Source organism: Pecten maximus, chromosome 4, assembly GCF_902652985.1.
Source record: "Pecten maximus chromosome 4, xPecMax1.1, whole genome shotgun sequence".
NCBI lineage: Eukaryota > Metazoa > Mollusca > Bivalvia > Pectinida > Pectinidae > Pecten > Pecten maximus.
In genome coordinates this window covers 30456540-30483637 of record NC_047018.1, presented here as the reverse complement: position 1 = coordinate 30483637, position 27098 = coordinate 30456540, and the positions used below count along the sequence as shown (strand labels likewise).

At 38.6% G+C, this 27098-nt stretch overlaps 3 protein-coding genes across 21 annotated transcripts in view; 2 read left to right on the top strand and 1 right to left on the bottom strand.

The window, feature by feature from the left end:
* Positions 1 to 808: 808 nt before the first annotated feature.
* Positions 809 to 7365, top strand: LOC117325800. 2 transcript variants are annotated; one of them, XM_033882278.1, is made up of 2 exons: positions 809 to 973; positions 3336 to 7365. In XM_033882278.1, the coding sequence occupies exon 2, from the start codon at positions 3376 to 3378 to the stop codon at positions 4966 to 4968; it is 1593 nt and encodes a 530-aa protein (XP_033738169.1). In that variant the 5' UTR covers positions 809 to 973; positions 3336 to 3375; the 3' UTR covers positions 4969 to 7365. The 2 variants fall into 2 exon arrangements, with proteins under 2 accessions (XP_033738169.1, XP_033738168.1); XM_033882277.1 differs by having other exon boundaries at positions 809 to 1066.
* A 5765-nt stretch (positions 7366 to 13130) lies between these two features.
* On the top strand, positions 13131 to 14633 carry LOC117326495. The gene has a single exon (XM_033883247.1). The coding sequence runs from the start codon at positions 13131 to 13133 to the stop codon at positions 14631 to 14633; it is 1503 nt and encodes a 500-aa protein (XP_033739138.1).
* A 1924-nt stretch (positions 14634 to 16557) lies between these two features.
* The window catches only part of LOC117325796 (splicing regulatory glutamine/lysine-rich protein 1-like), a 34827-nt gene continuing 24286 nt past the window's right edge, over positions 16558 to 27098 (bottom strand). For 13 of the 18 annotated variants that reach the window (XM_033882255.1, XM_033882260.1, XM_033882261.1 and 10 more), the window contains 4 exons: positions 26783 to 26830; positions 18254 to 18481; positions 17515 to 17589; positions 16558 to 17352 (listed from right to left, as the gene is read on the bottom strand). In XM_033882255.1, the coding sequence (XP_033738146.1) occupies positions 17067 to 17352; positions 17515 to 17589; positions 18254 to 18481; positions 26783 to 26830 (637 nt within the window). In that variant the 3' untranslated portion in view covers positions 16558 to 17066. The remainder of the gene's footprint in view (positions 17353 to 17514; positions 17590 to 18253; positions 18482 to 26782; positions 26831 to 27098) is intronic. The other 5 variants (XM_033882259.1, XM_033882265.1, XM_033882267.1 and 2 more) reach the window with 1 other exon arrangement.

Below are 27098 nucleotides of genomic sequence, written 5' to 3'. Positions count from 1 at the left end.
CCTAAAGAATGTTTCATGACATACCACTAAGGATCCTTCACTGTCACTTTCTATTTGCGGGTAGACATGAAAGGTATTATATTGATTATCTCTCAATCCTCCTGTCCTACCGCCATTATCTGGGCTATATCTACTTCTTGTCACTGGACCCTCATACTCAGGGTATTCGTTCACCTAGATAAGGCGGTGTATCATGTGTCAATTCTGCCGGACCTATTGTATTATTTTTCAACATAATCCCCATCAGTAGCTATACACTTTAACAAGCAGTGTTTAAGGGCCTCAATCCCACTTTTATAGAACTCCTTTTCCTGTTTGTTCAGAAAGTCATCCACTGCATGTTAGGGTTAGGGTAAGGGTTATGGTGCCTGTAACAGTTGTTTTCAGTTTTGAAAATAGATGAAAGTCTGATGGAGCGAGATCAGGTGGATAAGGCGGATGCTCAATCAATTTAAAGCCTCAATTGTGAATTGCAGCCATGGCAATGACAGACTCTTTCACCCTAACCCTAATCCTAACCGATTTTGTCCATTTTGCAAAAGCCGTTTGTCTTGTTTAATTTAGAGTGCTACCTCGTCGATATTAAATAACCAAATAAGATCAGTCATTGGGAACACGGCCGGATATAGACAGAGAATAGTAGGATTTAAAAAAAACCATCCTCATCAGTACTTCCTTCAATACGACACTCACAACTTATCAATCAGCCCTCGTATATGTACTTACATATCGATTTTTAAAATCTATATTTTCGTTTATTATGAGACTATAAATGATAGACATTTTGCATTATCAAAAGGCTGTATATATAAACACGATAGACACGCCTATCTCAATTATCATCTGTTACGTACATTACCATGTGTCATGACTAGCCAATGAAAATGTATGTTACAAATGACTTGACAACCTTTGTCGTTCTATATATGTTCACAGTTACGAAGAAGGTGAAGTGCTGATTCTACACAGAGAGGTATGTATGTATACCTTAGATTTACACCAGAGATAGAACAGTCGGCATAAACATCCAAATATAAATTGACAGACCAGCGGTTAGACATGAAAGGTATTTATATCATTATCTGTCGATTCTTTTGTCCTACCGCCTTTCTCTGGGCTATATCTACTTCTTGTCACTGGACCATCATACTTGGGGTATCTGGCGGTGTATCATGTATCTCTCTAGCCTACATTTTTACCTTAGGCTTACACCTAGTTTTTGTTTGTTTTTGTTTTGTTTATTAACCTTGAGATTTACAGCTCATCTTTACAAACATGAATAACAATTCATACATTGTTCAGTTGGCGGGCACTGCATGATAGCATGTTGAACAGACACAATAAATTGTGTAGAGAATGGACAAATCAAAATTAGAAAATATACATGTACATTAAATCATACTAATTAATACGGGATCTCTATCATTCACTAATTGATCTTACTTCAAAGAAATATGTTGTTCAGGCTTAATCTCTTACGCCACTTTTCACATGAAATTCATACTTAGGATACAAGTTCATCTAGGTGAGGCAGTGTGTCATGTATCATAAGTAGTTCATTCTTCCCTACGTTTTAACCTTTGACCTTCCTCTCAGAAAAGAAAAAAAGATTTATTTTGCACTCAGGAAAAAGTTTACTTTCAACCGCAATGTCTTTTCAACTCCTCTTAGATGAAAGGTTCTTAAGGTGCTTTACCAAAATTATGAATTTTATGACCCTGAGGTATCACGTTTGCCCCTGGGGAGGGGGTAAACTTAACTATAGTTTATGCAGGAAAATCACATTTTTGAATATGATTTGTTGGATTTCCTATTGGAATTCATTCTAACCTAGTATAAATTAGCAGGTTGGGATAACACTTCGATGGTATTTATACCCATGCGGCTGATGGGCGAGACCAAAATAAAGTGAAATTTCAAAAATGTTCTTCTCAAGTCCCAATTAAGGTAGAATCAAAATGTTCTTCATAGATGGAAGAGACTTAAGGTGCTTTATCAAAAATGTGAATGTAATGACCCTGGGGTATCGCGTTTGTCCCTGGGGAGGGGTTAATTTTCCTATACTTTATACAGGATAATCACATTTTGACTATCATTTGTCGTATTTCTATTTGAATTACGTAATTCCATCTTGGTCAGAATTAGCAGCTTTGGAAGGCAGTTTGATGGTATCCAAATGTTGGCTTTCTGACCCCAGGGTGACCTTTAGGCCTCTTGTTATAGACAAGTGAGACGTATCCATATTTTTGTGTTTCACTTAACTCTCTATAATCATGCGTTTCATGTAGTGAATTAATCAGAAAATGTTTATCTGATGGAAGTTGAATGAGTAAATTCCACGGACATGCTGCATACATGTAGGTACAGTTATATGTAGATTCATATACCAACCAAGATGAAAAAAGCACGACATGGACGTTCCACATCTACCAGGGACTAACAGTTGAAATAATGACGGACGTCAAAAAAAAAAAAACAAAAAAAAAGTTTTGTTAGTTACCGATACTGCATGCTTGACGGGAAATGATGTTTTCACTACATATTTTATTATATCTGGGAAGAATGTTGGAGAAGCAGAAAAATACTGTCAAGATAAAAATATTCTTAAGTTTCCAAAGAACTATATCCAGAATGTTGACCAGTGGACCAGCCTGGAGTATCGTTAATACCTATTAATAGTTCTATGAATACATTGGAAAGGGGATAAGGCGACATTCAAATGTAAATATTTACTCGTACGCTGCGTTGTCACAGTATAAACCTAGTCCATTTTGAGTATTATAAACCGTAACAAAATGAGTATGAATGCCAACGGTAGATTAATGTAAACAATGTAAATCACACTCAACCCTTGTTTGAACAAGAGGTCATAGAAAACGAAGCGGCTTCATTTCCCCCTCTTGTATAAGTTATCACTTTGATAAAAGTTTTCAACGGTTCGAATAAAATTGTTTTAAAAATAATTAGGCGCCGACAACACAATATCACACTAGACAAGTATTGTAATTAACGAATATAAGTCCAGTCTGATATTTGATATGTAACTTTACGCTGGCACAGCTACAGAGAAATTCTCTGTATCTCAGACGTTACAGCACTGGGCTAGTAACATACATTTTACATAAGAATGGTCCAATCGGCTAACCTCGGCCGATCCCGGTTCCCTACATTATACCTCGTTAGATGACTGTAGAGAATAAGCCGAGGTGTGCTGAGTGAAGAATGATCGCCAGGATTCCCATTACCAGAATCACATACATTTCAAATTCTATGACAATAGTTTCTTTCTCTGTTAATTGTATCATTTTATTTCAGATTTGTCTGTTTCGTTTCAGCCCGTGTCACCATAAAGAAGCAGGATATTAGCTGTAAAATATGGCAGACGATCAGGCATGTACAGAGTCAGAAACTCACCCAAATCAAAATCAACCTGGAGAACCGACAGAACTCAAAATAAAGACGGAAGTATCTGAGGAAAAGCTTACAACTGTTATGCAATATTTGAAAGAGACATCAACGTTCTGTCTCATACATACTAAAAAAGAAATATCTCTTTTCTGCAAGACATGTGAAAAACTGATATGTACATCCTGTATCATAGCTGGAGATCACACTAATCACATTTTTTGTGAAACGGACGACGTGGTCCCCACAAAAAGAAAACAGTTGTTCGAACAGATGTCGACGAGAGAAGACATGACTAAAACAGTACAACAGAACATGAACATGATCACAACACAAAAGGAAAATGTGTTGAAAAAATTCAAATATTTGTCTGTGGAAATTGACAACAGAAAAACGGAAAAATCCCAAATACTTGAAGCGTGGAGTCAAACTCAGCAGGCGTTAGTTAGGACACAGGAAAGGAGACAGCTACGAAGCCTCGATAAGTACCTCGTCAAACAAGAAGCATGCCTTGCGATTCTGGAACATTTTCGGAGAAATCCGAAGTGTGACGATTTTATTGATGATAAAAAATGTGTACATGTTTTACAGATGCTTGAAAGCGCTACTGGAGAACAGACCAGGCTCGTGTCGGATGTTGTGACCTTCACCACGGAAATGAGCGAGGCTGAGAAAATGGAGAGGTGGATGGGTCACGTGACTGGGATCGATTCTGAAGTCAGACATCAACGAATTACAAAATTTCACTTTTGCGATTCACAAATAAGTCAAATCTCACCAATTAGTGCAAAAAGGGCATTTGTGGTGACAGAAAACCATTTGTATCTTGTTGATTCTGCCCAGGTTAAATGTACAAGGGCCGACATCGAACCACTGATGACCAAAGTTAAGTACATCACTCCCGTCACAGAACGTGGTATATACGTACAACAGACTAACAGTGACGTGATCAAACGTGTTACAGTGGATGGTCAGACACGCCACTTCACTATTTTCGATTCGTCTCCGTATTCACAGGAAGGTAACCTTAGCATATCGCATACTGGCACGATTCTATTGACATGTGTCCAAACAAATGTCACTTATCATTCCCGCAGACAAGTGAAAGTCACAAACTTGGTATTGAATGAATTCAACAAAAATGGTGTAAAAGATGAAAGTAAATCTATTTGCTGTCAATATCATAATGAGTGTACCTTCTTTGTCCTCACAGCCGAGGCCATCTACACTCTCAATACCAATGAACTTCCAACTAAGCTTTACCAGCCGGGATATGTGGTTAATGTTGAAACGGCAACAAAATATGTTGGAACAATAGGGTCGGAGCCGGCGAGCACCTTCCACCCCAGAGGACTATGTAAGGATCAAGATGACCACCTCATAGTTTCTGACTTCTGGAACCACGCCATACACCAATTAACAAGTGACGGGACATTCAATAAGTTTTTAATGACAGAAGACGATGGCCTGATGTACCCAACCGCAGTCGGCATCGACAACATCAACTGGCTATGGGTAGCTCAAAAAGATGGACAGATACACATCGTCAAATACGACCCATAATATTGCCATCGGTTTCAGTTGGTGTAACCAAGGCGGCGGTTTAGACTCTGAATGAGTCCACAACTTTTTGTACTGCGAGGAGATTTTCTCCTTTTATCTTGCTTAGAAATCAGCTTTTATACTGAACTCATATATTTTTGACAGCCCTTAGCCAGCATCCTATTTGTATTGCGCTCCTTTAATTGGGGTGTTTGGAGAGGACTGGAGAGCATAATTTCAATTGGATTGCGTAAGCTTTGCTTGACTAATAGACATTCTTTATCGGGATGTAGCTGCTTAGTTCAGTCCTGTATTACTCAATTTTGATGCATTCAAATTCTTAACACTATTTGGTGGTTTAAAATGGTTCGAAAATTACACTAAGGCAAGCATAAAGTAGATACATGTTCACTCATATTTGTAACCTACAGTAGTTAAAACAATTCATGATTTATACTGACACATTGTCTACGTATATATTAAGCAAAAGGAGAACAATTAAGATTTTAAAGAAAATTCTACTGCAAAAATGGTTAATGTTTCTAGGATGTCATTGTATCTGGATGAAATTATATTTCATTAGATCTGTAGATTGGTGATACTGTTACGATCTGATGTGCGAGGTATACTTAACGGACTGTATTTGTAATTTGTAAACGTTCTTATGGCGTGCTCAAATTGATTTAATTCAATTAATATTCAATTAATACACTTTAATGAAAGTAAAACTATTTACTATCAATATAAAAATGTCTTTACCTTCATAGTGTACACAGCCGCGGTCATCTACGCTCTGAACACTTCCAGCGAACTTCCAATTATGCTTTATAATCCAGAGTGTATTATGAATGTTGAAATAGCAACAAAATACGTTAGAGCTATATATACATGTATAGCCGTAGCAATCGAGCACTTTTCACCCAGATAACTATGTAAGGATTAAGACGATCACATCATCGTCTGACATCTAGAGTCACAGATAGCCGCATTTATAATTTTACGGATCCAAATTTTGTGCCATACATAACAATATAACGAATCTTTGCGCAAATCTAATTTAACGTAATGTTTTCAATGAAAACCCGCTAAAATAAGATTACCGCGAAAATATGTACATTTAGGAAATCCCATATTCAAGTTCAAGTTCAATAATATACTCTGAAACGTTCAATATTGTGAAAAGAGGCGCAGTGAGATAGGTAGAAATTGCTAACAAGAGGCCCAGAGGGCATGCATCGCTCATCTGGTTATTTCAGTAATTATAGCAAAATACTCTGATTTAAGTTATATTTCAGCTATTTTCCTACTTTTCAACTGCTTCTTCGTACAATGGTTCAAGTGGACTAAATCCTGTCATTCTTGAAAAAGAAAAGGTATTTTAAAGGATTTTGTTTTGCTTTATTTCCCCTATTAGGCTCCTTCCTCCCGCCCCAAGGTTGTCACATTCTTCATTTATGCAACATACAACATTGCCAAATAATTCTCCAGACCCAATTTCATTAAAATTCATTAGTTTTTCAGGACTAGTAGCGTTTTAAAAAGATTTACCCTAGGCCTGGTGAGCTAAACAATGTATCATTACAAAGGGCAGTAAGTCTGGAAGGTATAGTTGAATAATTCCCATTTTCGAACTCCACCAAGATGGCTACAAGTCTTATCCAACCTGGTTGATATTTACTCGAATTATCATGTTCACAAAGTCCAATAATATTATGCAAAAGGCTAATAACTCTGTAAGTTACTGTCAAATAATTTCCAAGTTCCAAGATATTGGCGATATATAGCTGCATACAAACTTGGTTGATATTTACTCGGGTTATCGTGTTCAGAAGGGCCAATAATAATATTATTACAAATGGCAATAACTCTGCAAGTAGCTGTCGAATAATTTCCATCATCGAACTCATCTGATATTTTGATGATATATGGCTGCATAAGAAGTTTCATCAAATTTGTTTGACATTAGATCGAATTATCGTGTTCAGAAGGTCCAATAATAATATTATTACAAAGGACAATAACTCTGTAAGTATCAGTCAAAAAATTTCCATTTACGGACTCGTCCGAGATCTTGTTGAGATATGACTGCATATAAAGTTTCATAAAATTCTGTTGATATAAAATGGTAAATGTTGACGGACGGACGGACGGACGGACGCCGGACGCCACGGTAAAAATGTGGGTTATCATGAAAACTTCGATTAAAATGAGGGATGCCTTCAATGGCGAATGGTTAGTGTACTGTTGGAAGGATGAGATAGTGAGGTAATTTCGAGTATAATATGTATATTCGTGAAACACCATTATAAACGAAGAAGACAGCGAATGTTGCGAGATATTTTGGAGTTTTGTATACAATATAACAAGTTGACATGTCAGTTATCTTGTTGAAAATAAAAATGAAATCATTGCAAAGTACACATGCTCGTTTATTTTTATTGTTAAATATTATCAGTATTATTCTTAACAAACACTGATTAAGACGGGATTTCATGAGTGTACATTATGTCATTTACTAACTAGAGGTTTTTTTTGTGTGTGAAGAAAAACATGTCTTCCCTTCTCCCCTTCTATTCACTGATTTTTTCACTCAACTGAGGTTTGACCTATAGGTCAAGGTCGCACTGCACTTTGTCGGTACAGGTAGGGCGATAAAGGTATACAGCAACTTCCACTGGAATATCTTTAACAGTTAAAACATTATTGCCGGGTAAGAACTTATAAGAAAAAAGAGACCAATGGGCCTAAACGGTCATTTGACAAACACTTACAACAGGGACACACCCCTCAATCTAAAGGTCTCAAACCAGCATCATTACCATAAATTGTCTGTTTGCAGCAGGTTTCAGACCAAATTTGGTTTTCGTTCATTTTGGCTTAAAGGAGTAGTAGCATCTTAAAGCAAAATGTCAGCCAAGCTAGTGTTTTGGGGCCTCATCCTTTTGCCCCAGTCTCATTTATACAACTTATGATTGCCCTCCCCACTGATGCTTCAGACTAAATTTGGGTGTAGTTCATGAAGACATTAAGGAGGAGTAGCGTTTTAAAGCAAACTTTCAGCTAAATTTCCATTTTGGGGCCACGCTTCATTCTCCTAAGTGGTCGGACCTGACTCATTTATATAAAATATGATTGTCCTCCCCAATGATGTTTCACACCAAATTTGGTAGTAATCCGCTTTGAGGTGAAGTTCCACGTTTTGGGCCACGCCCTTCTCTCCCCAGGGGTCGAACCAGCTTCATTTGTATAAAATATAATCGCCTTCTCCCACCAAATCTGGATGTAATCTATTCAATGGTTAAGCAGGAGTAAGGTTTTAAAGGAAAAAGTCACCAAAGTTCCCATTTTTGGCCCCGCCCCTCTGTCCTCAGAGGTCGGACCAGCCTAATTTATATACAAGAGATCACAGAGGGATCTTGGCGCCCACTATTGAATGATCTTTATAGGTTCCATGTCAGATTGATCTATTTTCCCTTCCTCTTACTAATCTGTGTAAATTGAGAAACATCCCTCCAGTATTTTTCAAACAAGGGGAACTTATATAATTATGAAATTTGAGATTTAGCGATAATGGCTGTCTGTCGACCATGTTGTTTTCAGATTGGCCCCAAAATGCAATACGACGGACCAAGGGGAACCTACATATGAAATTTGAAAAAGATTCCTTCAGTACCTTCTGTAAAATAGTGATAAAAATCTTTAATTGTCAACATCCATTATGGCTGCCTGTCAGCCATGTTGTTTTCAGATGGGTTTCAAAATGCAATATGCATAACTAGGTACCAAGTGGTACCTACATATGAAATTTCAGAAAGATCCCTTCAAACATTCTGAGAAATAGCGATAACCAACTTCAATTGTCAAAATCCAACATGGCTGTCTGTCGGCCATATTGCTATCCGACTGGTCCCAAAATGAAATATGTATAAATAGGGACGAAGGACAACCTATATATGAAATTTCAGAAAGATCCCTTCAGTTCTTTGTGAGAAATAGCGATAACAAACTTCAATTGTCAAAATCCAAGATGGCTGCCTGTCGGCCATGATGTTTGTTTATCAGTCCCAGGATGCAATATGCACAACTACGGACCAAGGGTAACATACATATGAAATTTCAGAAAGATCCCTCTAGTACTGTCTGAGAAATAGCGATAACAAACTTCAATTGTAAAAATCCAACATGGCTGCCTGTCGGCAATGTTGTTTTCTGATCGGTCCCAGGATGCAATATGCATAACTACGGACCAAGGGCAACCTACATATGAAATTTCAGAAAGATCCCATCAGTAATTTCTGAGAAATAGCAATAACAAATTTCAGTAGAAAAAATTCAAGATGGCTGCCTGTCGGCCATATTGTTTTCCGATTGGTCCCAAAATGCAATATGCTTAATTACAGACTAAGGGGAACCTGCATATAAAATTTCAGAAAGATCCCTTCAGTACTTTCTCAGAAGTAGCGATAACAATAATTGTTTACGGACGGAGGGACGACAGACCACGGACGCCAGGCGATTTGATGATGGTGGGCTAAAAATACGATCGCCCTCCACAATGATGTTTCACACAAAATTTGATAGTAATCCGCTTTGTGGTGAAGGAGTAGCATTTTGAAAGCAAAAGTCTAACGGCGCACGCCGGACGACGACGGACGGAACACGGTGACTGTCCTGAAAGTATTCACTTTGACCTTTGACTTGTTATATATTATTGTTATTGAAAAGCAAACATCTTATGATGGTGTTAAGCTAGATATTAATAGGATATTTTAATACCAAAGGGTAAGATCAGCATGGAAGAAAACACTTTTCCAGAGGTTTTTATGGAATACCTGAAAACCGCTACATATGACGCCTATCAAATCGAGCAAGCTTCTGGGTACATTGAGGAACACCTGGACCGGTGATCCAGGCATGGGTGTACTAGAATGCTGATGTCCTCGTCCAGGGACAAATACGTTCTCAACACAAACCCAAGACATAAAACAATGTTCGGATAGCGTTCAATGCGGACAAGTCTGGCTCTATCACATATCATATCTTTTTTTTTCAAATTCATTATACGATATCTTTTACTACTTTAGTCACCTTCTCACCAAAAACAAGACCTATAAACATTCACATGCAAAGAATTTCATACAAGTTGTGATCATCTGAATTAAGTTGACAAAAAGCAAAACACTATATCCAAGTTTGGTTGTTAGAAAACTGATGCAATACACTTACTTGGCATATGTATTATTATAAAATGCATCTCAAAGGAAATGCAGTGAAATTTTCATGACATGCAAAGAACTCCTCGTAATCCTTTATGCCGTATCATCCAGCAGGATATGTCTTCCATAAAGCTAAATATAGAGAACAGTTCTAATGTAAGGTAAATGGATAGAGATCGGACAACTAGTTACCAACACACAAACATCGCCAATTTTGCTTTCCATTTTTTCAAACAAATGTATTTATCATTTACGCAAACATTTTTTTATGAGAATACTTCCAACACTGTTGGATTATGGCCTATCACCAGGTACGGCCTTTAATAACATTTATTAATTCTAAATTACAAGTATATTATATTACGTCATATTCACATAAAGTAGCATCATTTTCGTGTTATAATGTAGATTCTTTATGTCTGCCTTTCATTAAAAGGATTTTAAAATATCTGACATTTTACCTTGTCCTCAAAGATGATTTTTTTTCTGAAATAACCTGTGTGTACAAAGGATACATACTGCTGAATACATTTTTGAAATGGTTCTAAATGACGGACAAAGGTTATGATTTAATGGGTTTTTTTCGATGACTAAACGTCAACATAGAGATTTGCTAAATTGAAAACCACTTTATTAAATTACAAAATTATCCTCAGTGATGTGGCAATAAAGCATCAAATGTCTTTAACAAATATGGGATAAAGATATATCCCGATACGTAGACAAGTGGTAGCTATGCCGCACTTAATATAGTGTAAACAAGATAATTACATGCCCTGTGGGCCTTTTACATTTCACAACTGGATAAGGTATGACATACTCAAGTATGTCTACTGTACTCCGAAATACTGGGCCGTCGTAAGAACGAGTGCTATTTCAGTAGTTTTTACATTACCTAGTATAATAGAGCACAAGTAGTCAGTCACTATCTCTTGTTTATTTTTCTTGTGACCAATAAAACTAGTAAGTTAGCTTAATTATATGGACATGCCTATCACTTATCAAAAATGTGATATCAAATCTATTTTCATGAGACCATAAATAATAGACATTTTGCATTAAATATAATCGCCTTCTCCCACCAAATCTGGATGTAATCTATTCAATGGTTAAGCAGGAGTAAGGTTTTAAAGGAAAAAGTCATCAAAGTTCCCATTTTTGGCCCCGCCCCTCTGTCCTCAGAGGTCGGACCAGCCTAATTTATATACAAGAGATCACAGAGGGATCTTGGCGCCCACTATTGAATGATCTTTATAGGTTCCATGTCTGATTGATCTATTTTCCCTTCCTCTTACTAATCTGTGTAAATTGAGAAACATCCCTCCAGTACTTTTCAAACAAGGGGAACTTATATAATTATGAAATTTGAGATTTAGCGATAATGGCTGTCTGTCGACCATGTTGTTTTCAGATTGGCCCCAAAATGCAATACGACGGACCAAGGGGAACCTACATATGAAATTTGAAAAAGATTCCTTCAGTACCTTCTGTAAAATAGTGATAAAAAACTTTAATTGTCAACATCCAATATGGTTGCCTGTCAGCCATGTTGTTTTCAGATGGGTTTCAAAATGCAATATGCATAACTAGGTACCAAGTGGTGCCTACATATGAAATTTCAGAAAGATCCCTTCAAACATTCTGAGAAATAGCGATAACCAACTTCAATTGTCAAAATCCAACATGGCTGTCGGTCGGCCATATTGCTATCCGACTAGTCCCAAAATGAAATATGCATAACTAGGGACCAAGGGCAACTTATATATGAAATTTCAGAAAGATCCCTTCAGTTGTTTGTGAGAAATAGCGATAACAAACTTCAATTGTCAAAATCCAAGATGGCTGCCTGTCGGCCATTATGTTTGTTTATCAGTCCCAGGATGCAATATGCACAACTACGGACCAAGGGTAACATACATATGAAATTTCAGAAAGATCCCTCTAGTACTTTCTGAGAAATAGCGATAACAAACTTCAATTGTCAAAATCCAACATGGCTGCCTGTCGGCAATGTTGTTTTCTGATCGGTCCCAGGATGCAATATGCATAACTAAGGACCAAGGGCAACCTACATATGAAATTTCAGAAAGATCCCATCAGTAATTTCTGAGAAATAGCAATAACAAACTTCAGTAGTAAAAATCCAAGATGGCTGCCTGTCGGCCATATTGTTTTCCGATTGGTCCCAAAATGCAATATGCTTAATTACAGTCTAAGTGGAACCTGCATATAAAATTTCAGAAAGATTCCTTCAGTACTTTCTCAGAAGTAGCGATAACAATAATTGTTTACGGACGGAGGGACGACAGACCACGGACGCCAAACTAATCAGATATGATATTGACATTCATAGTTACTGAAATTATCGTGTTCACAAGAAAAAGTTAATTAACCTGCAGTGCACAATGCCCGACGAACGATAACAGATAAAAGGCCATTGCAAAAGGGAAAAAGTATTATCATGAACATACAAACAAGTATATGCGTTATTTGATTTAGGTGGATAGGGGGTGAAGGAATTATTCTTAGTTTCCAAATATGTTGTATTAGGAATGTCGAGAAAGTGCGAGTTGTCGATGTCTTTGAAAAGGAGAATAAGTCCAATTTCAAACGTAAATATCACACAAGTTGAATATTGAAATTCCTTGACGAAACATTAAATTTGTCAACTCTTATATTGTTGTTTAACGCTTGTACAGCGAGAAACAGTACTGGACTTGGAAGCAAATGCTTTCTTAACCAGAATCACAAAAATATATCTATGGCAATAGTTCTCTCTTTTCTCTATGAATAGTATAAATATATTCAGAATTGTCTGTTTTCGTTTCAGTACACATCAGCACAATCAGGATAGATTTAAATTGAAAAGGTGGATCCTGCAGGTACAGATCCGAAACCAAACCAAACCAAACCAAACCAAACCAAATCGAAATCAACCTCAGAGAACCGGCAGAACTCAAAACAAAGATGGAACCATCTGACGAAATGCAAACTCTAATGGAATATTTGAAGGAGTCCAAGTCAACGTTTTGTTTTATACATAGTGAAAAAGAAGTCTCTCTTTTCTGCAAGACATGTGAAAGTGAAATATGTACATCCTGTGTCATAGCTGGAGATCATAGTAATCACACATTTTGTGAAATCGATGATGTGGTCTCCGAAAAAAGACAAAAATTAGGAGAATGGATAGAGCATTCAAGAGAGGAAATGATAAGTAAAATACAACAGAATATGAATGAGGTCAAAAAGGAGAAAGAAAATGTGATGAAAAATAGCAAGAATCTTTCCATGGAAATTGACAACAGAAAAACAGATTTTTCCCAAAGGCTGGAATCTTGGAGTGAAAATCAACAGTTGGTAGTTAGGACACAACAACAGAAAATGCTAAGAAGACTCAACGAGTCCCTTGTTGAATCAGAAACAAGTTTGGCAATCATGGAACATTTTCGGAGAAATCCACAGTGTGGCGATTGTATTGGCGGTACAAAACTTGTACAAGTTTTAGAGATGCTTGAAAACACCACTAGGGATATATTGGATGTGGATATATTGGATGAATGGACATTCACCACAGAGATGGGGAATGCTGACAAAATGGGGAAGTGGTTTGGTTATGTGACTGGAATTGATTCTGAAGACAGTTACCAACAAGCAATCAAGTTCAAATTTTGTGATTCACAAATAAGTCAAATCTCACCAATTGGTGCAAAGAAGGCATTTGTGGTGACAGAAGGTCATCTGTATCTTGTTGATTCTACCCAGGTTAAATGTACAAGGGCCGACATCGAACCACTGATGACCGAAGTTAAGTACATCACTCCGGTCACAGAACGTGGTATATATGTACAACAGACTGACAGTACTGTGATCAAACACATCACAGTGGACGGGCAGGTACACCACTTTGCTGATTTCAAATCTGACCAGTACTATCCATCACAAAGCCTTCGCATATCACATACTGGCACGGTTCTATCGGTCAAAACAGCCAACAACCATAATTCTACAGGCAGACAAATGTTATTGAATGGATACAACAACAATGGTGTAAAATTAAAAAAAAGTAATATCATTTCCTATCAATATATGGCCGAGCCTATCTACTACGTTCACACAGCTGCAGACATCTACGCTCTTATCACTTCCGATGTCATTCCAACGAAAACTTTCCAACCAGGAAGTGTTGTTAATGTTGCAACAGAAGAAAGCTATGTTGGAACCATAGGGTCGCAGCCAGCGAGCACTTTCCATCCCAGAGGACTATGTAAGGATCAAGACGATCACCTCATAGTTTCTGATTTCTGGAACCACGCCATACACCAATTAACAAGTGACGGGACATTCAAGAAGTTTTTAATGACGGCAGATGATGGACTGATGAACCCAACTGCAGTCGGCATTGACAACATCAACTGGCTATGGGTAGCACAGAGCGATGGGCAGATTCACATCGTCAAATACGACCCGTAATGCGACCGATTCTAAATGTGTAGTGTCCAGACATTACACAATAAATACCTAGCTGTTGCATGTTGTAAAAAGACGTGTAAACCAAATAAGAATATTACTTAGATCAGGTAATATTATCTGTAGATTGATGATGTTAATGACTATATCTGTATAATTTGATTATCTATATGATAATGTGTGAATATTTTACGAAGCATTGTGTTGATTACTGTGCAGTTGTTCGATTTTGATGGGGCTCATAACTACAAACGCTCATGGAGATGCATCCGTCTTTTATTGACATTTAATTAGATGTTTGTTAACAATACAAGAGGCCCAATGGGCCCCGACTCTCCCATCTAGTACTTTACCAAATTTAACCACTATGACCTTGAATAAGGATCAAGGACATTTCCTTTATTGCAAACTTTGCCGTACCTCATTTCAGGAATCAACCAGCTAAATATCTTGGTTCTAGGCCTTTTACTTAATCAGAAATCATTTGAATTTTATAGCAAATTTGACACCTGTAATGTCGACTAAGGGCAAAAGTATTTCTTTTTTCTATTTGTTGAGCTCCATCCCAGGAAGCTTCAAGCCATAAGCATTAGAACTTGTTCAAATGTTTGGACAAAGTTGACCCTGTGACCTCGAACATGGGTCAAGATCATTTATTTCGCAAACATTGCCAGGCTCTGTCCCATGGACACCAGGTATTACTTCATCAGAGGAAGTCATTTGGATGTTTAACCAATTTAACACCCGTGACCTTGAATTAGAGTCAATGTCATTTCTTTTCGTAGACTTTGTTGGGCTTCATCCCTGGAACCCAACATGATTCCAGGCCTTTTGGTGTTAGAGAATTAGTCATAAAAATGTAATTACCAGAATGATGATGGATGCCTCACCACAGCATAACCCCTTTGGGCTGGATGAGGTAATAATAAACTCATCTCTCCCGAATAATACGTGGTACCAACCATATTTAACACCTTGACTGCAAAGTTCTGTTAAATTTGGTTGGTACATCAAATTACTCAACTCAAGCTTCCTTTTATTTAAGTATTAACTGTATATTTTTTAGTCAGGGAGGATAACTCTTCAGTAAAAGGGTCTGGTTCTAGGGTGTTTTTATTCGAACTATTTTCAGCTTTTTGGTGTACATGTATATATAAATGTTTATAGTTTTCATGTACCTTTAAACCAGTTAGCCTGTATTTGTGCTTGATATTTCAAAACTTGATAGAAAATTGTTTTACTTGTGGCTTTCAATGTCTTTGTTAACTCTTTAGCAAGAGATACAATGTACATGTTACTAAACAAATCCTTTGTTTTCCTTAATCAACATTGTGGAGACACATGTGAACTTGATATCTTGTTATGACAAAGTATTTGAATAATGTGTTTCTTTTTAAACTTCAATTTTTCAACATGTATTTCCCCGTCATTAAACCATGCAATGAGTATTGATAAGTGGCCCCTTTGTTTATTTGAAAGTAAAAAAAAATTATAATTACCTGTAATTGTCTATAATTATGATAATGAAGAAGAATCTAATATTTATAGATTTTTTTGTATTGTTGAAATTGTCTTGATACTTCCCAGTAAAAACCTGAATGACACAGTTTAACATAAAAATATCAGACATTTGTACCCACTACTAGGTATTTATAAAGACTGCCTACTGGAATGGACAAATGAGGTAGGGTCTGAAAGAAATATTTAATATGAAATGCTTGTTTCCGAATGAGTGACTCTTTCAAAATTTAAAGGTTTTATCAATTTTGAAATGAGACAAAGCAATCTAAATTTTGTCAAAATTGAAGTGAGTAAAATAAAACAAATGGCGGAGCGAATGCCTTTAAAGAATTAGACAATACAATGACACATTACATGGACTGACTGTTATACCTAACACTACAAGTCAGAAATAACAAATAAGTTGTAGATTTGATGATTTTATTGAAGCACATTAAAAATGATTTGACACCTATGTTGCTTTTGTCATGTCTTGCAAAATTCAAATGACTTTTCACAATGTTCCAAAATAAATGTAAACCTTTATTTCCACCAAATAATGTAAGCTTACTAAGAGTTTAAAATATTGTAACATGGTGTAACATATGGTAAAAATCACAAGACCTGAATATTTTAACTTCAGTGAGTAATAGCAGGCGATAGTGATACAAGACGACATGCAACACTAAGATACAACTAGAGACAACTGAATACATCTAGAGGAATCCATAACAGATTAACTTGAGGAATCAAATGATTTCAAATAACTTGTATGACCTATCTTGATACCTTTCCTAATTCCTTAATGTCACTTGAACCAAAACCATTTACCAGTATATACTCAATTCTATTTCAAATCAAGTCTGTGATACAGAATTTTAAACATCCTCAATTCCTCAGATAATGAATATTTGTGATACATGTAGCACCTCGGCACTAATCACTCATGTCCATATCTACAGACTGAAGATTGATGTCTGATGGCGTTGATTTCACAGGTTTATCCTCCGATTCACTGTTACTGTTCTCCAGCAACTTCTCCTCTTCATCATAGTTACGTATGACCTTTGTGTCCTTGGCCTTTGACTCCTTATGCCTGTCATCGCGGTCACGCTCCTTATCTTTGTCCTTGTGGCGTTTCTTCTTCCCTTCCCTGTCGCGATCACGATCACGGTCACGATCCCGGTCTCGACTGCGGTCACGTTTTTTGTCCTTCCTAGACCTGAAAAATATTTGATCTATAATGATATGGATTCAGCATATTCACAGCAATAGATATGTCATTACTTAAAAATCATCTTGATAAAAGTAAATAATTTTCCAAATTAAAAGCATTAAATGAAGAACAATTTGATTAAAGTAAATAATTGTAGTTTTGACTCACTTGTGACGTGAAGATGAGCGGGATCTCCGACGAGATGTACTCCTACTGCGTCTATTTCTCTTACTCAACTTCTTCCTGTAAATAACAAGGGAACATACTATTAAAAGGACAATTTTGACTTAAAGTTTAATTGGTCTTGCACTGGAAATATATAGTTCCTAAGTAGTAAATATCATGACTATGCCTCTTTACACCCACAATTGAATGTTCTTTATTGGTTCTATATATGTAAAGGTTCTATATATGTAAAGACTCATATTTTTTCTACAAGTAAAACCTTCATTTGAAATCTAAGAAGACTTTAGAAGAACTTTCTGAGAAATAGTGATAACAATCTTCATATGACATTCCAAGATGGCTGCCTGTCCGCCATTTTGCTTTCCTGACCAGACTAAATTTAATGGGTACAACTATGGACCAAGGGGGAGCTACATGACATTGTGATGTTTAAGAAATATCCCTCCAGTTATTGTCAAGAAATAGTGATAACAAACTTCTGTCAATATCCAACATGGCAGAGTGTAGGTCATTTTGTTTCTCAATAAGATTTGAAACCAAACAAAATCAAATAATCCAAACAACCACTTTAAGGAATCAATGTACTTTTTACTATGATTTTTACTATGATGTTCGACTTTGATCATCCCATGTTAACTAACTCCTGCTTATAATTCATAATCAATGGTCGAAAAACAACAAAAACATGAATATTCCTAATATTCCATGTAAAACTTCTTACCCCCTGCTTCGGCTACGACTACGTGACCGTCTGCTTCGACGGGGACTGCGAGATGACCTCCGTGGACTTCTGCGAGGACTGCGGGATGACCTCCTTGTAGGACTACGCGACACTTTTTGAGGGCTGCGAGAGTTCCTCTTGGGTGGTGGACTTCGAGAGGTCTTCCGTGGACTTGTAGAACCTTTTGTAACAGGACTTCGACTTCTACTGCGAGTCTCACTGGAGGATCTGCAAAATATAAAGAACATATGATTTTCCCCCCCAGATATCTCTAACAATATAGCAAATAATTGATCAGTGTAGGAATACACATAGTTAGTACAGACTACTGAACATCAATGTTCTATCAATGAAGTACCTATAGTCGAGATCATGTACAGGCTATATAACGACTGTAGACAGTCAGTCAGGAGTTGTACAGTCTATATAACGACTGTAGACAGTCAGTCAGGAGTTGTACAGTCTATATCACGACTGTAGACAGTCAGGAGTTGTACAGGCTATATAACGACTGTAGACAGTCAGTCAGGAGTTGAACAGACTATATCACGACTGTAGACAGTCAGTCAGGAGTTGTACAGTCTATATAACGACTGTAGACAGTCAGTCAGGAGTTGAACAGACTATATCACGACTGTAGACAGTCAGTCAGGAGTTGTACAGTCTATATCACGACTGTAGACAGTCAGGAGTTGTACAGGCTATATCACGACTGTAGACAGTCAGTCAGGAGTTGTACAGGCTATATCACGACTGTAGACAGTCAGGAGTTGTACAGTCTATATCACGACTGTAGACAGTCAGTCAGGAGTTGTACAGGCTATATCACGACTGTAGACAGTCAGGAGTTGTACAGTCTATATCACGACTGTAGACAGTCAGGAGTTGTACAGACTATATCACGACTGTAGACAGTCAGGAGTTGTACAGTCTATATCACGACTGTAGACAGTCAGGAGTTGTACAGGCTATATCACGACTGTAGACAGTCAGTCAGGAGTTGTACAGTCTATATCACGACTGTAGACAGTCAGTCAGGAGTTGTACAGGCTATATCACGACTGTAGACAGTCAGGAGTTGTACAGTCTATATCACGACTGTAGACAGTCAGGAGTTGTACAGGCTATATCACGACTGTAGACAGTCAGTCAGGAGCTGTACAGGCTATATCACGACTGTAGACAGTCAGTCAGGAGCTGTACAGGCTATATCACGACTGTAGACAGTCAGGAGTTGTACAGTCTATATCACGACTGTAGACAGTCAGGAGTTGTACAGACTATATCACGACTGTAGACAGTCAGGTGTTGTACAGACTATATCACGACTGTAGACAGTCAGGAGTTGTACAGGCTATATCACGACTGTAGACAGTCAGGAGTTGTACAGGCTATATCACGACTGTAGACAGTCAGTCAGGAGTTGTACAGTCTATATCACGACTGTAGACAGTCAGGAGTTGTACAGTCTATATCACGACTGTAGACAGTCAGGAGTTGTACAGACTATATCATGACTGTAGACAGTCAGTCAGGAGTTGTACAGACTGTATCACGACTGTAGACAGTCAGGAGTTGTACAGGCTATATCACGACTGTAGACAGTCAGGAGTTGTACAGTCTATATCACGACTGTAGACAGTCAGTCAGGAGTTGTACAGTCTATATCACGACTGTAGACAGTCAGTCAGGAGTTGTACAGGCTATATCACGACTGTAGACAGTCAGTCAGGAGTTGTAAAGTCTATATCACGACTGTAGACAGTCAGGAGTTGTACAGGCTATATCACGACTGTAGACAGTCAGGAGTTGTACAGGCTATATCACGACTGTAGACAGTCAGGAGTTGTACAGACTATATCACGACTGTAGACAGACAGTCAGGAGTTGTACAAGCTATATCACGACTGTAGACAGTCAGTCAGGAGTTGTACAGGCTATATCACGACTGTAGACAGTCAGGAGTTGTACAGGCTATATCACGACTGTAGACAGTCAGTCAGGAGTTGTACAGGCTATATCACGACTGTAGACAGTCAGGAGTTGTACAGGCTATATCACGACTGTAGACAGTCAGGAGTTGTACAGGCTATATCACGACTGTAGACAGTCAGTCAGGAGTTGTACAGTCTATATCACGACTGTAGACAGTCAGTCAGGAGTTGTACAGTCTATATCACGACTGTAGACAGTCAGGAGTTGTACAGACTATATCACGACTGTAGACAGTCAGTCAGGAGTTGTACAGACTATATCATGACTGTATACAGTCAGTCAGGAGTTGTACAGACTGTATCACGACTGTAGACAGTCAGGAGTTGTACAGGCTATATCACGACTGTAGACAGTCAGGAGTTGTACAGTCTATATCACGACTGTAGACAGTCAGTCAGGAGTTGTACAGTCTATATCACGACTGTAGACAGTCAGTCAGGAGTTGTACAGGCTATATCACGACTGTAGACAGTCAGTCAGGAGGTGTACAGTCTATATCACGACTGTAGACAGTCAGTCAGGAGTTGTACAGGCTATATCACGACTGTAGACAGTCAGTCAGGAGTTGTACAGTCTATATCACGACTGTAGACAGTCAGGAGTTGTACAGGCTATATCACGACTGTAGACAGTCAGGAGTTGTACAGGCTATATCACGACTGTAGACAGTCAGGAGTTGTACAGACTATATCACGACTGTAGACAGACAGTCAGGAGTTGTACAGGCTATATCACGACTGTAGACAGTCAGGAGTTGTACAGTCTATATCACGACTGTAGACAGTCAGTCAGGAGTTGTACAGTCTATATCACGAATGTAGACAGTCAGTCAGGAGTTGTACAGGCTATATCACGACTGTAGACAGTCAGGAGTTGTACAGGCTATATCACGATTGTAGACAGACAGTCAGGAGTTGTACAGGCTATATCACGACTGTAGACAGTCAGGAGTTGTACAGGCTATATCACGATTGTAGACAGACAGTCAGGAGTTGTACAGGCTATATCACGACTGTAGACAGTCAGGAGTTGTACAGTCTATATCACGACTGTAGACAGTCAGTCAGGAGTTGTACAGTCTATATCACGAATGTAGACAGTCAGTCAGGAGTTGTACAGGCTATATCACGACTGTAGACAGTCAGGAGTTGTACAGGCTATATCACGACTGTAGACAGTCAGTCAGGAGTTGTACAGGCTATATCACGACTGTAGACAGTCAGGAGTTGTACAGTCTATATCACGACTGTAGACAGTCAGTCAGGAGTTGTACAGGCTATATCACGACTGTAGACAGTCAGGAGTTGTACAGTCTATATCACGACTGTAGACAGTCAGGAGTTGTACAGACTATATCACGACTGTAGACAGTCAGGAGTTGTACAGTCTATATCACGACTGTAGACAGTCAGGAGTTGTACAGGCTATATCACGACTGTAAACAGTCAGTCAGGAGTTGTACAGTCTATATCACGACTGTAGACAGTCAGTCAGGAGTTGTACAGGCTATATCACGACTGTAGACAGTCAGGAGTTGTACAGTCTATATCACGACTGTAGACAGTCAGGAGTTGTACAGGCTATATCACGACTGTAGACAGTCAGTCAGGAGCTGTACAGGCTATATCACGACTGTAGACAGTCAGTCAGGAGCTGTACAGGCTATATCACGACTGTAGACAGTCAGGAGTTGTACAGTCTATATCACGACTGTAGACAGTCAGGAGTTGTACAGACTATATCACGACTGTAGACAGTCAGGTGTTGTACAGACTATATCACGACTGTAGACAGTCAGGTGTTGTACAGACTATATCACGACTGTAGACAGTCAGGAGTTGTACAGGCTATATCACGACTGTAGACAGTCAGGAGTTGTACAGGCTATATCACGACTGTAGACAGTCAGTCAGGAGTTGTACAGTCTATATCACGACTGTAGACAGTCAGGAGTTGTACAGTCTATATCACGACTGTAGACAGTCAGGAGTTGTACAGACTATATCATGACTGTAGACAGTCAGTCAGGAGTTGTACAGACTGTATCACGACTGTAGACAGTCAGGAGTTGTACAGGCTATATCACGACTGTAGACAGTCAGGAGTTGTACAGTCTATATCACGACTGTAGACAGTCAGTCAGGAGTTGTACAGGCTATATCACGACTGTAGACAGTCAGGAGTTGTACAGACTATATCACGACTGTAGACAGTCAGTCAGGAGTTGTACAGACTATATCATGACTGTATACAGTCAGTCAGGAGTTGTACAGACTGTATCACGACTGTAGACAGTCAGGAGTTGTACAGGCTATATCACGACTGTAGACAGTCAGGAGTTGTACAGTCTATATCACGACTGTAGACAGTCAGTCAGGAGTTGTACAGTCTATATCACGACTGTAGACAGTCAGTCAGGAGTTGTACAGGCTATATCACGACTGTAGACAGTCAGTCAGGAGGTGTACAGTCTATATCACGACTGTAGACAGTCAGTCAGGAGTTGTACAGGCTATATCACGACTGTAGACAGTCAGTCAGGAGGTGTACAGTCTATATCACGACTGTAGACAGTCAGGAGTTGTACAGGCTATATCACGACTGTAGACAGTCAGGAGTTGTACAGGCTATATCACGACTGTAGACAGTCAGGAGTTGTACAGACTATATCACGACTGTAGACAGACAGTCAGGAGTTGTACAGGCTATATCACGACTGTAGACAGTCAGGAGTTGTACAGTCTATATCACGACTGTAGACAGTCAGTCAGGAGTTGTACAGTCTATATCACGAATGTAGACAGTCAGTCAGGAGTTGTACAGGCTATATCACGACTGTAGACAGTCAGGAGTTGTACAGGCTATATCACGATTGTAGACAGACAGTCAGGAGTTGTACAGGCTATATCACGACTGTAGACAGTCAGGAGTTGTACAGGCTATATCACGACTGTAGACAGTCAGTCAGGAGTTGTACAGTCTATATCACGAATGTAGACAGTCAGTCAGGAGTTGTACAGGCTATATCACGACTGTAGACAGTCAGGAGTTGTACAGGCTATATCACGACTGTAGACAGTCAGTCAGGAGTTGTACAGGCTATATCACGACTGTAGACAGTCAGGAGTTGTACAGGCTATATCACGACTGTAGACAGTCAGGAGTTGTACAGGCTATATCACGACTGTAGACAGTCAGTCAGGAGTTGTACAGTCTATATCACGACTGTAGACAGTCAGGAGTTGTACAGACTATATCACGACTGTAGACAGTCAGGAGTTGTACAGGCTATATCACGACTGTAGACAGTCAGTCAGGAGTTGTACAGGCTATATCACGACTGTAAACAGTCAGGAGTTGTACAGGCTATATCACGACTGTAGACAGTCAGTCAGGAGTTGTACAGGCTATATCACGACTGTAGACAGTCAGTCAGGAGTTGTACAGGCTATATCATGACTGTAGACAGTCAGGAGTTGTACAGTCTATATCATGACTGTAGACAGTCAGGAGTTGTACAGGCTATATCACGACTGTAGACAGTCAGTCAGGAGTTGTACAGGCTATATCACGACTGTAGACAGTCAGGAGTTGTACAGGCTATATCACGACTGTAGACAGTCAGGAGTTGTACAGACTGTATCACGACTGTAGACAGTCAGGAGTTGTACAGGCTATATCACGACTGAAGACAGTCAGTCAGGAGTTGTACAGGCTATATCACGACTGTAGACAGTCAGGAGTTGTACAGACTGTATCACGACTGTAGACAGTCAGGAGTTGTACAGGCTATATCACGACTGTAGACAGTCAGCAGTTGTACAGACTGTATCACGACTGTAGACAGTCAGGTGTTGTACAGGCTATATCACGACTGTAGACAGTCAGGAGTTGAACAGTCTATATCACGACTGTAGACAGTCAGTCAGGAGTTGTACAGTATATCACGACTGTAGACAGTCAGTCAGGAGTTGTACAGACTATATCACGACTGTAGACAGTCAGTCAGGAGTTGTACAGACTATATCACGACTGTAGACAGTACAGACTATATCACGACTGTAGACAGTCAGTCAGGAGTTGTACAGACTATATCACGACTGTAGACAGTCAGTCAGGAGTTGTACAGGCTATATCACGACTGTAGACAGTCAGTCAGGAGTTGTACAGGCTATATCACGACTGTAGACAGTCGGGAGTTGTACAGGCTATATCACGACTGTAGACAGTCAGGAGTTGTACAGACTGTATCACGACTGTAGACAGTCAGGAGTTGTACAGGCTATACCACGACTGAAGACAGTCAGTCAGGAGTTGTACAGGCTATATCACGACTGTAGACAGTCAGGAGTTGTACAGACTGTATCACGACTGTAGACAGTCAGGAGTTGTACAGGCTATATCACGACTGTAGACAGTCAGCAGTTGTACAGACTGTATCACGACTGTAGACAGTCAGGAGTTGTACAGGCTATATCACGACTGTAGACAGTCAGTCAGGAGTTGTACAGGCTATATCACGACTGTAGACAGTCAGGTGTTGTACAGGCTATATCACGACTGTAGACAGTCAGGAGTTGAACAGTCTATATCACGACTGTAGACAGTCAGTCAGGAGTTGTACAGTATATCACGACTGTAGACAGTCAGTCAGGAGTTGTACAGACTATATCACGACTGTAGACAGTCAGTCAGGAGTTGTACAGACTATATCACGACTGTAGACAGTACAGACTATATCACGACTGTAGACAGTCAGTCAGGAGTTGTACAGACTATATCACGACTGTAGACAGTCAGTCAGGAGTTGTACAGGCTATATCACGACTGTAGACAGTCAGTCAGGAGTTATACAGGCTATATCACGACTGTAGACAGTCAGTCAGGAGTTGTACAGGCTATATCACAACTGTAGACAGTCAGTCAGGAGTTGTACAGACTATATCACGACCATAGAGAGTCAGTCAGGAGTTGTACAGTCTATATCACGACTGTAGATAGTCAGGAGTTGTACAGTCTATATCACGACTGTAAACAGTCAGTCAGGATAACATATAGGCTACATGCATATCACAATTGTAGGCACTACATTCCAACCAAATTGAGGAGAAGGCCTTAGTAAGTTGCAATAACTTGTGCCTAATCCCTTTTCCTTAATTGAAATAAAATATGTTTAAAGTAAAGTACCAAATTGAGAGAGCCATGATCTCCTGTTCTTAGACATGCATCTCCTTTCCAAAACATTTAAATCACACTTGGTGATAAAACACAATTATTTGAAGAATTGATTAATTAAGTGACGACTCATCTAAACACAACTCTCTTGATTAGATGTAGAAAATTGCAAAAGACAAGACGTTACATGACAGATTGTGAAATATAGCTCAAAATACTAAAAGTAAGGTGCTCTATAAACAATATTCCAGGGAACCAGTAACAAAACAAGGTTAATGAGTGGGTGTGAAAGGACTAACAGGTGATGTGAAATTGAACGGTGTACTGAAGTGCAGAATGCAACAAAATAAACAAGTGTTTAAGGAGTGGTACGTTGGTCCTATCCAACAGCCCTAAGCCGGTGATTTAACATTATGTTAAAGAGAATTTATGGAGATAAAGTTTAATATATATTACAATCAGGGCTGTCAGTTGACATGAGACATTTAACGATTTCATAAGATATCACCTTTTCCCAGACATATGAATGTTCAAAACAACCAAATTATCAAAAATTACCCTTGACTATGGTTTTATTATTTTGTGTATGAGTATTACTAAACAGGTGTATGGCTTCTTTATTGATGTCCACAAGATGAATGTTCCGCATTCTGACTAAACATGAGTATAGTTTCCTATCATTGACGTTCATAAGGTAAGTGTCCTTTAATGTGACTATACCTGAGCATGGTTTCATTATAACGAGTTGTTCACAAGGCGAGTGTTGTGTTGTGACTGATCACTTGTACGATTGATCAGATTTCCACAAGACAAGTACATGTTTAATGATTAACACTTATTTTCTAGCAAATGCTCTTATTGGTAAACAGCTAGGGTTTTGAGAAAGCCCTTTTAATAAGTCAGACAGATGATTACATTGTTAAAGAGTGTTTTGAGAATGCCCCTTTAGTCTGACGGATGGTGATATTGGTAAATAGGGCTTTGAGAATGCCCCTTTAGTCTGACGGATGGTGATATTGGTAAATAGGGCTTTGAGAATGCCCCTTTAGTCTGACGGATGGTGATATTGGTAAATAGGGTTTTGAGAACTTTCATAAGTCTGACAGATGATGATATTGGTAAACACTAATTAAACAGGGTTCTGAGAAGGCCCTTTTGATAAATTTTACTCTGGGTTTTTTCTCTCTAACATGCTGATCCTTCAAATTTTAAGGAAAATATTATTTTACTTGTGAAATTGTTTAACATAAAGAGTCAATTGAAAGTTTGAACTTCTTTATAATCCAGCCACCAGGTGCGTTTAATACAAATGGAGATGACATAGACTCATCATACATGTTAGTCAAATACTGAGTTTACCTGAGTTGGGGCTCTTGTTTAATCTTTACATCTGAAGGGTGAGAGGGGCTACACACAACAAAACAGAGATTCAAATATAACAAAGGATCAGCATTATTAGGGTAGGGTAAGACTTCACTCATGCTCATAGCTACATGTACAAAGCATTGATATACCTGATATACTGAGTCTGTAGATACATTATACATTGTGTATATATATATGTCACTTATACCATTTAGTGTATTACATTCATAATAAGCCACAGACATAAAATTATGAGTTTTGTTTCAGTCTTCAATAAAAAGCTGAACTTATTTATAATCCAGGCACAAGG